The sequence below is a fragment of the Apus apus genome, chromosome 7, assembly GCF_020740795.1.
Source record: "Apus apus isolate bApuApu2 chromosome 7, bApuApu2.pri.cur, whole genome shotgun sequence".
NCBI lineage: Eukaryota > Metazoa > Chordata > Aves > Apodiformes > Apodidae > Apus > Apus apus.
Genome location: NC_067288.1, coordinates 6,850,463 through 6,865,307, shown reverse-complemented (window position 1 = coordinate 6,865,307; position 14,845 = coordinate 6,850,463). Strand labels below are relative to the sequence as shown.

The 14,845-nt window shown below is 41.8% G+C and overlaps 1 protein-coding gene across 1 annotated transcript in view; it reads right to left on the bottom strand.

Annotated features, from left to right (window-relative positions):
- Positions 1-14,845, bottom strand: part of TEDC1 (tubulin epsilon and delta complex 1) — a 72,727-nt gene that overhangs the window by 12,096 nt on the left and 45,786 nt on the right. Inside the window, exons 6-7 of the mRNA XM_051625148.1 lie at positions 10,572-10,658; positions 7,244-7,456 (exon numbers count right to left, since the gene is read on the bottom strand). Of these exons, the coding sequence (XP_051481108.1) occupies positions 7,244-7,456; positions 10,572-10,658 (300 nt within the window). The remainder of the gene's footprint in view (positions 1-7,243; positions 7,457-10,571; positions 10,659-14,845) is intronic.

Sequence of the window (14,845 nt, the reverse complement as noted above, 5' to 3'; positions counted from 1 at the left end):
TCAAACTTGCAGATTCTTTACCACTGACTTCAAGGAATCACACTTCAGACTTCTGGAAGCCCCCTATGCCACACAATTCTGAATGCACAGCACAGGAACTAGAGATGAACATCAATTTCCTTCCCTAAATTATAAACCTCCAGCATTTTACAGTCATTATTAGAAATAAACAAATTCTAACAGTCCAGTCTTTTATAATGCATTTCTTTTTAACTAGTTTTATCTCTAGAATTTTCAAAACCCCATAACTCAATCAGAAGATCACACAAAGTAATGTAGTAATAGGCATATACTGAAAATATAGGATATGAAAACCTGGATACATCAGTGTAAGTAATTCAGACACTCACAAAAAGACTGCAGTGCTACTTTGAAAAAGACCCTGACAACTACAAATTACAAACGAAGTCAACAGACAAGTATAGCTTTGTATAATAAATTGCTCACTTATTTTTCAATTTGTTCTTCCAAACTTTTATCTTGGGCAGCAGAGACAATCACTGATGATACGAGATACCATCTCAGATCTAAGCGACTTGCAGAGGCTCAGAGGGTCCTGCTTTGTTTTAAGCAGACCTTTATCACTGTGCAACATGAAAGTAGCCACTCCAGAAACAAAATGCTGCTTGTGACTTGCACGTCTCTGTATTACCCTGCTTTGGGAGAACAGGAAGTGAAAACAAATTCAAACAATGCAGTCCCTGTACATAGAGCCAAAAAGAGGAATGTTTATACAAACCATTCCTAAAATACACAGATGAGAGGACGGTAATACCACCTACAAATTTTCAGAAAAGGATCAGTCTTATGAAAAATGATAAGGAAAATTAACAAACAAACAAAAAAACCTAAACCCATGACTTCCAGGGATTTTCTTCACTCCCAAGCCAGTTTGGTTTTCAGTTAGAAAATACTCCCTTGTCCACTCCAGGGGCTTTGTATGATTGCTGCATAACTTCCACCAGCACCCAGCCCTGCAGCTCTTCTCTCTGCTTTTGGCAGAGGCAGGAGCATCCAGAGCAGCAAAGGTTACTCCAGCAACCCAGCTTATCCACCACTATGGCATGAGGCAAACAAACTTCAACTCCCAGGTAGAGATTTGCCAATGTAAAACATTTTCAGTGAAAAAGCAGACATTTTCTAATGCCCCTACTCTTAAAAGGCACTCAGCAGTTTCTCTCATTAGCTCACAGCTCCCTGGTGAGTACCAGCTGTAGGTGGATATGAAGCTACTTGAATGGCCAATGTGACTCCTGCAGCAAAGGCTGGGCTCTACAACTGGCCTGCAAAAGGAAAAATCAAACAGCTCCCAGGGTTTTGAGAGAGCCAGTAAGATGACGAGTTAAAAGCAGCGAGTTCTGAGCTTAGAAGTGTACTAAAGCTTTATTTAGATGCATTTCTGGCTGGGAAGCAGAGACGTGACAGTACTAAATCACAGATTTTTGTCAGCTCTTCTGAGAAAGAGAAGGAGAAAGACAAAAATGAATTGGGTACTTTTATGATCAAGTACCCTTGATTGCAGGCCAGACAACAGAGAACAAGGCCAAGGCTTTAAGAAAAAAAGGAAACTTGAAATTAAGCTCCAAATGCATGAATGCAAACAGTCCTTCTAAAACCATGTCTACTAACTCACCTAAAAACTAAGCTATACTGGCAAAGTACACAATGTTTGTAAATCCAGCTGGCAGAGGAACTCATCCCAACAATCCGAGCCCAGAGCTGTAAAGCAAGCCAGAGACCTCCTGGAAGTTACAGTCCTCAAAGCACACACTGAAAGCTTCAGTAAACACACTAAGAGTGTTTCAGGTAGAGCTGCTCTAAAAAAGAGCCACTGGCTATGGTGTTCAATAGGATCTTTGTCACTCACAATTACCAATGTCACCAAGATGTTGCTCTTGTGGAGGACAGGATTTGTTGCAGCAGCTCACCACCTGCAAGTGTCTCAAAACCCAGCTACCTTGTGCTCTCAAGTACCTCAAATCCCACTCATCAGCCTCCAAGCTTTTAACATTCAAAAGATAAAGGTGATTTATGGGGCCTGCCACCTCATACACCGTCTTCACCCCACAGGCATTCCTAGTCTTTGTCTATGTTTTACTGTGTGTTTTGACTGTGATAACGTAAGTACGACACTTCTTAAAAATGCACTAAAGCATTTACAGTGGCTACAAACACGTTCTCTTACTGTCATGGGTTTTTTTTTTATAGTTTATTGTTAAATAAAGCTCATCTAAAATTTATTGGAGTATAATTCTTCAGCTGCATTTACGACGTTTCATAGCCTTGGTCAGTATCCAACATGTAGGCAAATAATAGGAGCAAAATATAAACACTGGTTATTGACTAAACTTAAACTGATCCTGTCACCTGAACAAACATTCTGCATTTTGGCAAAGGAAGGGAAAACAGCATATTTCACGAAGCAAGAAAAACTTTCACCAATGCGTACTTCAAACCCCAGAGTTTTGCACACAAATCAGGAGACAGCACTCAAGTTTTTAATGTATCTCTCTTCCCTAAGGAGCTGGAGTCATTTAGAATATATAAGCCCCATGAAAAATGTCAGGCTGGGTATTTATTTTCAGTTACAGTTTTTGTGTGTGTTTGAAATTGGTTTGCTGATTTAGCAACTGGTACACAGAGTCTCTCTGTCTCTCACACAGTTCAGCATCTGCAAAAGAATAAATACTTATCTTTTTCATCTCTTTGTATGCTGCAAGCTTAACACTCACTATTCAAATCTGACCAAACTGCAGAGTTCTCAGAAGCGAGCAAGACTCTTTCAAAAATATCCCAGCTCTGCCTATCTGCAGTAACTTTCCATCTGTATGCCAGCCTTAAACCAGGCTAACTAGAGGCTTGATGTCTAATGCAAATGTTAGCTCTGGCTGTTAAGAGGAGAAGTGATGCACAGAGGTGGCTTCTTTCCTTCTCCCAACACAAGAGAGCGCACTGCCCTCCAGCAGCAATCACTTGGATCTCCACCACAGTCTCCATGGGCACTTAGCAGGAGCAAGCAGCCTCAGACCTCCTGCTAGGAATATTGATGAGTGACAAATAAACCAATGCAAGAAAATGCATGAGCAAAAAGTGAATATAAACAGTAGGACCTTACTCCCTACTGATTATAGCAGATCCACGCTTTCTAATAACCCAAATCTGCTAATACCATGGCAATTCCATCAACAGCAAATTTAATCCTACATTTAACTAAATCAGAACTACACATAAAAGCCATTAGCCTTCTCCCTCATTTCCATCTTCCTGTCTATGTCCTCCTTTGCTCCCTTTGATGGATGTTTCTCTTGATCTCTCTGGGTTTACTCCCTCTACCCAGGCATCTGGGCCCAGCCAGCCATGCATTTCCAAAAGCTGCTCTTGCGGCCTGGCTAGTTCTTCAATTTCTTTTTGCATTAAAAGTTCCACTGACAGCTGCTCAGTGCTCCAGATGGAGGTTTGCAAACACAAAGTGGAACACAGAAATGCTCTGGGACTGGGGAAGGGGCAGGGGAAGGGAATGTGCTGACTGAGGAAATACTGGCACTGAACCATTCCCTACCACTCCTCCACTTCCTGCATCCCAGACAGCCTGGATAATTAACTACTCGTTATACTAAAATCTTCATATTAGCAGAAAGCCCAGAGAACTAGAATAAAAAGCAGAAACAGCAAAGATGAAATGTGAACAGCTTGCTTTTAAAAAAAAAAAAAAAAGCCACGAGCTTTCAACAAGCCTTCAGAGTTGTCCAGCACGAGTTCAGCTGCCCCTTTGCCCTGGGTTCAAGGCAGCAGAAAAACAACCTTGCCTCACACCAGTGGAGAAGGGAACATGGCACACCAGGAGCCAGTCCAGTTCCCACTGCTGTCCCTCACCATTCACACAGTGGAGAAAATAATGGGATTCACAATTCCCTCATCCACATCCACACAGCACACGTGCCTTTACTTTCCTGCAGGTTAGCCACACACAGAGCACAGCCACCAAGCACAGCCAAGTGGCAACTAAGGTTCCCACAGCTCTTCTCCCCCTCCCAATTCATTACAAGGCTTACAGAAAAACTTTGAAAGTGCACATTTCAGTAGATAAAATTTAATTCAATCTTGGTAAGAAAAACAATCAAAAAAAACAAAACCAAATCCAGAAAGATGCAGGAATGTGTTTCAGCATCAACCTCTGGAGCTGTTCCTTACTTCAAATATCAAAGACTTAAATCAAAGTACATCAAAAAACATTCAGTCTTTTATAAATGCAAGATCCTTGGAAAAAAAAATTCCTTTTATAAGACTCTACAAGGTCTCCAGCAGTGTGCTGTCATGAGCTGGTAGTGGCAAAAAGTTTGAGAGAATCACAGCACTCTTGAGATGGAGGAAAAACCTCTCCGTTTCAGTCCCTGACATCCCCACTTGATGGGGTGTCCCAGGCCATTCCTGTCACCACCATGACCATCCCTACACCTCCCCTCTCCCCAGCAAAAGAAAACAAAACCTCCCTCTCCCACACAGCCCCTCCCCAACACTTATCTTCTGAAATGGGCAGCCCTGCATTCTGTCCCCCCTGTCAAGGCTGTGGGTGCAGCACTCTGGGGAAACCAGAGGTTACTGGATAGAGGAGGAGGTGACCAATCAGCAGAAAAATACAGAAACAGAAAAAAATGCAGGTTTTGATGTGCTCTTCCACCGTCATTAAGGAACTGTGATACGTGCTGGGGACTATAGCAGCTTAAATCTCAGCTCTTGGTACTCAGGCATAACGTAAGCCAAGCACACAAGCACAGCCACCAGTATTTATGGAGAGGACTCTAATGTGGAGAGAGCCTGTTCATCCACTTGACACACGTAAAATTAAGATTCTCCCTTCAGATGCACTTTGTTGTATTTACATTAATCCAATTTTACCTGACATTTTCCCACTTCACTACTCAGTACCAGGGCCCTCAATGACCCTTTGTTGTCAACCTTCACATGCACTCTCAGGGATTTAGCCTCATCCTGGACACCTTGCTACCCACCTCCTTTCCCAGAGTGCTCAGGCACAGGCCGAGAGGTGCAGCTCCACTGGTGACCATCTCCCCAAACCCATCTCAGCCACCTCCACTCCCTGTGCTGCCATTGGTGAGAGCATAAGAGAAAAGGCAGCCCTGTGGACAGTTTACTTTTGTTGAGAATCTTTTCAGAGACCTAATCAAATGCCATTTGTAAGTGAAATTAATCTACGTCAATCCAAACTTCCTTGCCTCAACACTCACTGGTCCCTTCAAAGAGCTCCAACAGATTTTAGATTCATGATTCCTCTCCAGAAAATCTGTGCTGTCACTTCCCCAGTATATCACGGTTCATCATGTGCCCCAATTCTTTCCTTCAGAACAGTTTCTACTCAGTTGTCTGGCACAGACATCAGGCCTGCTGGTAAGAACAGGCATAATCATGCTGTGGATTATCACGTTTTTCATGAAGTACAGGGTAGTGGGCACAAGATTTGTAATAAACTGTACTGTCCCTCAGCTGGGCTTGCTTGTGAACGCCAAGGTAATTTCCAGATGTCTCAGTATTGCAAGATACAAAATTAGAGATAATGACCACTTTGGCTACTGCTAGATCCTCTTTTTGTTTGACTAAAAAATAACACAGAAGGAAAGATTTGATAAGTTTATTTCTCCTGGGAAAAGACTGAAGTAGGCAGAAATATAAAATTGATAGAGGAGCCTGCCTTCAGCAAGCATCCTGACTGTGGGGAAAAAAGAATGACTACAGGCAGCAACACTATGCTAAGGAAAGGTTGATATAAAGAGGATTGGAGGGGAGTCATCTGACTCCCAGCATTCCAAAAAAATGCTGTTGTGTAGCATTACAAAACAATTCCATTGCAGGGCATATAGAAGAGGAGGCAATTGTGATAAACCATCCTTTTAGCAACACACTAAGATGCACTCCATTTGTTTCCCATAGGCATAAACTCATGCAACATTCACTGAATCTCACACACTGGAACTTGACTGTCATTGAAATCCAATTTGAATGTTTCAAAGTACAATGAAGAATTCATCAGTTAATCTTTCTGGAGCAGAATAAAGCCCCCATAAACCAAGATGAAATGGTTAGTGACCTGCTAACAGCACTTACACACAAGTCTATAGAACCAGACAGAATCCATCCAAGGGTACTGAGGGAGCTGGCAGAAGTTCTCACTGAGCCACTTTCCATTAGCTATCATCAGTCTTAGCTAACTGGGGAAGTCCCAGTTGACTGGAGGTGAGCAAACGTGACACCCATCTACAAGAAGGGCCAGAAGGAGGATCCAGGGAACTACATGCCTGTCAGACTGACCTTGGCAACCAGAAAGGTTATGGAGCAGATCACCTTGAGTGCCATCATGCAACACATACAGGGCAACCAAGTGATCAGGCTCAGTCAGCATGGGTTTATAAAAGGCAGGTCCTGGTTGACTAATCTGATCTCCTTCTATGACAAGGTGACCCACTTTGTGGATGAGGGAATGGCTGTGGATGTTGTCTACCTAGATTTTAGTAAAGCCTTTGACACTGTTTCTGACAACATTCAGATGGTGGGGGGGGGGACCATTTTAGCGCCTTTATTTATGTCCCGCTGTCCTCTTCGGGTGCTTCCCAGTGTCTCCCCGTCATATGCCAGAGAATACCATGTACACTTCCTTCACATCACCTGCTTTCCTCCGCAGCCAGCCTCCCACAGCCAGCCTGTTCTTCCACCAAATCTTGTGCTTAGTCCTTTCTCTCACTTCACAGGTTTCAAGTCCTTCTTATTCCTTCCCCCATCAGACATTTCAAAGACTACTAGCTCAGTGAAAGATGACAAGCTCTGGCCTCTCACACCCTCTTTCCCTGCAAATACCTATCTTTATTTTTCTCACTATAACCATTACCGATGCTTTCAAGCTGCTGCTGCTCCCCCCTCCGGGGGCTGCCATGATTTCCTCCTCTTCTCTCTTTTGCAACCCCTATCCTTTCATGTCTTCTGTTCTAAAAGAATACTTATTGTGTTTCAGCATGCTGCCTCTCTGGGACAGATGCCCACTGTGTCTGAAAGAGCACCTGGCATGCTGTGGGCATAAACAGTCCAGTAATGGTAGATCTGACATCAAGATTGCAGCAAGGTTGACACAGAGCAGCAACAGGGAGGCTGCCCTAGGATGAGCCTCAGCAAGACAGATGAAAAATAAAGGATCTTAGAAGCTGCTAGTGATCAAGAATGCCACTCAAAGCCTTACCTTCTCACACCAAGCAGCCTTTCGGTGGGTTACAAGCTCATGCAGCTGGTCACGGAGAGCCATCAGATCTCTGGATAATCTGTCAATGTGCCCAGTCAGACTGTCAGCCCAGGGGCAGCAGGAGGCTGCCTTTGGCAGCCCACTTCTCTCCACATGAGCACCCTGGGACTCGCACATATTTCCGTCTTCAGCCATATTATCTAACACAGTTTCCTAAAGGAAAAACAATCAAAGTTTATTTTTAGCAGAACTAAAATGGCTTCCCCCCACCTTTCTGGTAATTCATAACTAGGAATTTGCTGCTGCCATCTCAGCATACATTTGCTCCACAATTTCAGAGTTATTTTAAGAGAGAACCTCCTCAGTTCACTATAACATATTTCTAAGTTAACAGAAAACTTATGTTGCTAACCTAGCTTACTTTAGAAAGCACTGTGAGCTGCTCTCCACTGCACTAAAGCATAAAGTAACACTTATGAGACAGAGATCACCAGTACTGCAGAAGTTCTAAATCTGCCTCTTCCCCACAAACTCTGAGGCTCCATGCACCTCGGTGGCTTTTTGTAACAAAGTGATGACCAGGACGGAGACACAAGCTTACCCTGTTCAGGAGAGATCCACCTGTTATGTGACACTGCATGCTCTAAAACCCACAGGATCACTTGTGCCCATTTGAAACACTAAAAGTTCTGGCACCCCAAGAGATCCCTGCTCCAAGCTGGTCAGGAGCTCTGTCAGCTGTACTTGACCATGAGCACCCAGCCAGTTCTATAATTAATTCTGCAACTGCCTTTGGAGATTGCAACCATTATTTGAAATACTAAAAGAATACCAAATCATGTCAGAGCCCTTCAAATGCATGTGCCTGCACACCATGGTACACAAATGATGATGGACACAGTTTTCAAGCCAGGGTAGCAGAGCCCAATTAAAGGATCCAGGTCTTCTCACTCAGAGAGTATTAAATATTTATTTCCATACTGTTATGAAGACATTATTACATAGAAGAGCCCATAATCTCTTTTAAGGCCATAACTTGCATTCAAAATTATATTTAGAAACTGGAGAAGTAATTTGAAAACAGTGAGAGGAAATTTTACAGTTGAGTAGCATGATCTACACATAGACAAGGAAAAAACAAAAGCATAATTACTGGTGCAGCAGTGACACTGCTGGAAGAGATGTCAGAAAACCAGAAGTCACCAGCATCATACTGTTAAAGTCAAGTACCATCTTAGAAAGTACAAACACAAGTCTCCATGATACAAGAGAGCTGACCAGAACACTGAGGTACCAGCAAGGCACCTGGAGTTAAAGACAAATGGGAAGGGGAGTCCCCTAAAAGAGCAGCAATAACCACCAGAAGTTTGAAGGAATGGCCTACAAGGAGACATTACCAGAACCAGTTGTGTTTAGCCTATAAACAGGGACTGGGAAAGCAGTGACAAGCTAACAGCTTTCATTTATCTACAAGATTACTATAAAAAGCATGGGAATACTTCTCCCCACCCCTTTTTTTTCCCTCTTCTTTGCAGGTAGGTCAAAAACTCTGGCTTAATTCACAGGAAGCGATTTTTAGTCTCATACAAGAAAAGACATCATAAGATAGCCAAGAATGGCAAAAGACACCCTACAAAACCTCTCTCAGTGAGCATCAGCATTGCAAATGGGCACAACTCAACACCAAGGCCAGCAGCTCATGCTGGGCAAGCTCCTGAAAACACAGACATGTTCTGGGCACAGACCGGCTAACACACTGCACGGGAATAAAACAAAGCTTTTCTGGTCATGTTGTATTTGTTTGTTTTGCTGTAATTTGAGATTCATTAAATGAAAACATTGCAAAGTAACAGTACTGCAGTCACTCCAGTTATGTTCCTGCCCACAACCCTGATCCATTAGATCAGCAATACAAAACATGGGTTATGTGGAAAAAGAAAATTACTGTATCCTCAAAGCACATCTCATGCTCATACATCCTGCAGCATCTCAGAACAACCACCATCATCATCAAAAGAAAATGGCAAATTCACCACCTAGTCTGTTGAACAATTTAAAAATATGTGCTTGTGAGGTTTTTTTGCAAGTATTTATTTAGGACTTAACTCCAGGAAGCACACTAACACTCACAATACTCCCCACACCGGTCAACATGTCAGAGGCAAAGGTTTTAGAAGATACATTGAAACACCTAACACTTGCAGTTATATTTTGACTATTTGGAGCCAGATTTCTGCTAGTGTTGATGCCTTCCAAACAACTATAAGATGGTAGACATATAAAGCAAAAACCACTATATAACTAACGGCAATTTGAATGGCTCTGCATTGGGAGTAAGCTTGAAGACAGGTGAGGTAATTTTACACTCCTTCGCCTTGCTTTTAGTGTAGAACAAGGCATATGGGCAATTAACAGTCAGCTCACTGATTCTCTAAAATTTTGTGAACTCATACAGCGAATGTGGGGCTCTAAAAAGTTGTTTTCAGCAATTGTGAATGGGCAAAAGTTGTAGAGAGAAATGAGATGCATGGTACAGTTTACACTCAAGCAAGAAATTGTTAAGATGCATGGAGAAAGGCTTATTGATTTTCTTATGATCATCCAACACAGTTGAAGGGGAAATTGGCAATTGCAACACATTATTTGGCTGGGAAAAAATGAAGCTGTTTTCAATATCAGCTGCTTGCAAATTTAGTTGTTCTCAAGTCTGCAATAAAGCTTAGGGGCCCTCCTCTGAAAAGCCATTTAATTTTAACAAAATGTACAATTGCTATGTTTAAAAAAACATTAAAGAGATGAAGATCAAACATTTCCATTTGTGTTAACTGTATGAAATTCTGCCACTCTGCCTTGCAATTCCTCAGCTTAGCTGGGTGAATCTTACTCAAGAAAAACAGAGGGATGTAGGAGAACTAAGAAAACACTCCTTACTTTACCAAACATGTTTCCCTTCTTCTCAAGTGCTGTTGAACAGCTAGTTTGCAGCATTTATTTTTGTGGGAAGAGGCCTTTGAAAGCAGTGAGCTATTTCATCATAGAATGGTTTGACTTTCTCCACGAGCTCCATGTCCTACTTATGTTGGGCACTGCAGAACTGGACACAGTACTCCAGGCAGGGTCTTACAAGAGCCAAGTAAAGGAGGAGAATCGCCTCCTTTGACCTACTGGCCACACTTCTTTTGATGCAGCCAAGACACAGTTGGCTTTCTGGGCTGCAAGCACACATTGCTGGCTCATGTTGAGCTTCTTGTCAACTATCACCCCTAAATCCTTCTCCTCCGTTAGAGTTAAGAAAGCTGCACCCTTTCAAATTAGTTTGATTCATTACCATCCACTGCCAATAAACTGGTTCCAGTTGCTTCCACTCCAGAAAGGCTTCTAGTTGCATGGTTTCAGACTCCAGAAGCTGCAACATCTACAGGAAAGGAGACAAAAAATCTGGTTACATTGGTCACTTGTAAACTAAATGAAATGTGTGTTTGGTCTAAATTACAAAAAGGTGTAGTGGTACATGGGACAACAGGGGGCTGCTTTACAAGAACATGGTAGAACCAGCTGCATAAACATGATGTGAAACACTTCTCTCAGCATCACTGATTTATTCCTCACCCCAAATGTGCAAACACCCTCAGCTTTTACATATATAAACATAAGTTTCCATATTGTTTTGAGGGATCAAAGAGCCACAATTCTGATATTTCACAGCATAGGTGCATGGCCATCTTCAAATAATCTACATTTCTCCAAGAGCACTTTTTTCATCTATCCATTCACTCACCTTTATCAAGTGTGCAAGGCCTAAACACCATCTCTCTTCCACGCCATGTACATGTTCTCTTAGCTTAAATCATACACAGTTGGTCTTTAACTGGGTCTCCTCATATTCAATACTAATGATCCTAACAGCAATATACAGCTACCTCCACTGGATACCCAACGTATCTCCCACCCATGCTGCTCCTACACCTGTAGAAAACTCAGAATTCTGTTATTACCAGTCTCCCCTGCCTCCTCCAAAACCTTTCACCCCTTATTCAGATCAAACACTGAGATGATCTCTGATGCTTCAAAATAGCATGGAAGAACTGTCTCTAAAGATGTCATGTATTTTATAAATTCTCTGATCTGCTACATAAGGAATCCCTCCCTTTAACTGAGAGCATTTGAAGGAGAGAGGTTATGTTCTAGCTCTGCAAACTATAAATTTTTTCATCAATATATGCACAACAGGCATGTACACACACACGTATATGGAGAGACATTAAAAAACTATATATTTACATAGCAATAAAACAGAACTTCTTGGAAAGACTTACAGACTAACAAATTAGGTATAAATCAGAGTTTATCAGCTTTAACCATTTCAGTACTGGCCATATATTTGAAATGAACAATTTTAACAGCAATCTGACACCTAAGGCAACTTCTGAAGATGACACACAAACAGTATATGGTCTCAAAGAGAATGATAAGAACCAGATCAGTACCAGTTAAACTCACCTTATACAGACAACTATCTTCTGTTAGCTTTGTTGGGTTAAGTTACTTACTACATAACATATAATTTAAGTAACCATAAAACATGACTTGACTCTGCAGTTTTATTCTGCTGATATAACTTGAAGACAAGGAAACCAAAGAAAGGAACACAGTTTGTAAGAGTAACTGCTGGAAATTATGAGCAGTTTGCTCTAAAACACTGCTGGATCCAAAATACAATTATTACACATTTGTTTGCACAACTGACACTTGGCATTACACTTCATGACTCTGCTAGTTTCAAGCTCAGCTGGTATATGGAAGGTGGAAGAATGGTTTTGTTTCCTTTTTTGTCTCTTTTTTTTCATAGCTGTATCTACAGCACAAATGGCTCACATTATGCCACCCGATGCTGGCAATAAAAACCCAGCCAAAAAGTTGATTAAATATTCAGGCAACAGCTAAGTTAGTGATTTTAAGTAGCGCTGTAATGTGGTCATGAGCTGTGTGTGACTGCAGTAGGAATGTCTTGTGACATCTGAAGAGGGCTGAAGGTTGGAATGGGGAGCTTTTTCTAGAATGGTAGGGGTTGGAAGGGACCTCTGGAGACCATTGAGTCCAACCCTCCTGCCAAAGCAGGACTACCTAGGGCAGGTTGCACAAAAACACATCCAGACAGGCTTTGAAATAGCAGGAGACTCCACAACCTCCCTGGGCAGCCTGTTCCAGTGGCTCCATTACCCTTAGAGTAAAGAAGTTTATGCTCATGTTTAGGTGGAACTTTCTGTGCTCCTATTGTTGTCCATTGCCCCTTGTCCTATCACTGGCCCACTCTTGTTGATACCCACCCTTCAGTTATTTATATACGTTAATAAGATCCCCTCTCAGTCATCCCTTCTCCAGACTAAACAGCCCCAGGGCTCTCAGCCTTTCCTCGTAAGACAGGTGTTCCAGACCCTTCATCATCCTCATGCCTGCCACTGGACTCTCCCTAGTATATCCCTGTCCCTCTTGAACTGGGAAGCCCAGAACTGGACACAATACCAAAAAAAAAATCTTAGTCAAAATAGTAATTTTCTTTTGTTTTAGTCTGACCAGAGGAGCTCCTGAATTTAAAAGCAGCCACACACCACTTGTTTTCAGATCATGAAGGAAAGGATATGGTTCTGAAACTTCACCAAATCCAAATGATCTGTTGGAGTTAAGTGACCTTAGGAACAACCAAAGCTCCTCATCTCAAGTCCTTCAGGATCTTTGGCTTTTTGGGTTGTTTGGGGGCAGGGGTGTTATGATTTTTTTTTTTAATTATTTTTTTAAGGGCTCCATTAGTTATGCAACATTTGAAAGCATTCATCTGACTCACATACTTCTGGCATGCTCACCTTTCACTAAGGTATTACCACCTTCAGAAATATCAGGCCAGCAACTGTGTGCTAGATTGTTTCAGTCATAAAGCAGTAATGGGATGACTACACAGCTCATCCTAGGAGGACAGTTTTCAGCCTAGCTGGAATTTAACATGACAGCACTAGGCAGCCTGCAATAGCCAACACTTGAGTTTCTGTCCTGAGGGACTGAAGGCACTGTTCCTGGATGCCAGTATTCTCTGCCATCTTTTATATGAGCCTTGCAAGACTCTGACATTATTGTAGCATGGAGAATAAAGCAGAACACAGTAAAAACAAATGTACTACAAATATCCTTAAGAAACCTTAGCAAAAACCTTAAAAACAAATAAATGTTCAAGACAGGGACGGGACAACGGGTTGTATGTCTGCATGCTGTGAATTTGGTCTCAAGGACAGCCAGGGGTGACAGGCCTTCATTGAGACACCCATACTTAGCAAATGAACAACTATCTATATCAGCCAGCTTCTTTTTTCCAACCTTCTTCCTCCATTCAAGCATCTCAGGAGCATTTATTGCTGGTTAAATTCTGCATTTTGTGACTTTAAGGTCAGTGGTGTACATTTTCTTAGGTCATTCACTGCAGTCACAGCGCAGCTAGTATTTCAGCTGTACTTGCAATTGAGGAAAACAAAGCCCGGATTGTACCTCTGCATTTTCCCCAAATACAGGACCTTCTCTTGCACATTTAGTACCTAAGTCCACAAAGAGATGCTTTTACATATGATCAGCAGTTCCACTTCTGCTGCCACATAAGCCTCTCAAAATGCAAGAGAAATTTGCAAGCTGCAAGTAAAGCTGCCTGCCCATTTTCATCGACCTAAGGACCAAGATGTTGTCATTTCTCCTACTGAAATTTAAAGACTAACATCTGCAGAAGAGCATTAATTTTGTCTCATGAACAAAGTGAAGCAGCAAGTAAAAAATGTGCCTCTCGTGGATGTCTAAATGATGCTTAGGGATAACATATGAAAACTGTCTTTCCCTCCATGCAAAATTAAGACAACAAAATCAACTTCCTTCATTCTTCTGGAAAAAGTTATTGTTCTAAAATACTTACACTGAGGGAAGAAGTAATGACAAATTCAAATTGCAAACCTCTGTGGAGAAGTAATTCCATAATGAATGCTGAGAGTAAACACTTTGCAGTAACAACTTCCCTAAACCATTGTAAAGAAACCATCAGTGGTGCAAACAACCTGCAAGCAGCAGCTTTACTATAGAGGCTAAACTGTGCTTAACTGAGCTGTCTCAGAGCCAGCTGCCAGGAAACCTCAGTGATGCAGAAGAATGTAAACTCTGTAAAAAACAAGCCTCACTTCCTCTGACATGCAGCTGTGATCTCCAAAGCCAAACATCCCACATCCAACACAGTTCATGGAACTCACGGAACTTCTGAAACTTCAGGTGCAAAAACCCTAGGTGATAACATCTTCTAAGTGGTTTTAGATACTCAACAGGAGGCAAAAGTTGAGTCCTCTTTGGTATCCACAATCTAACCCACACCAAAAAATTATTTAAACAGATTTGTAATTACTTTTTATGTTGAGGTATTAATCTTTTTCCTATTATTTACTAGCATACAGACTGTTACAGAAATCAATATTTAATAATTTGCAGCATAAAGCATCTTTTTCATAGGCTCAGTTCCAGAGAGCTCCCTGCAACAAGTATTTAATCTCTTATGCCAATAGATCATAATTCAACTACCAGATC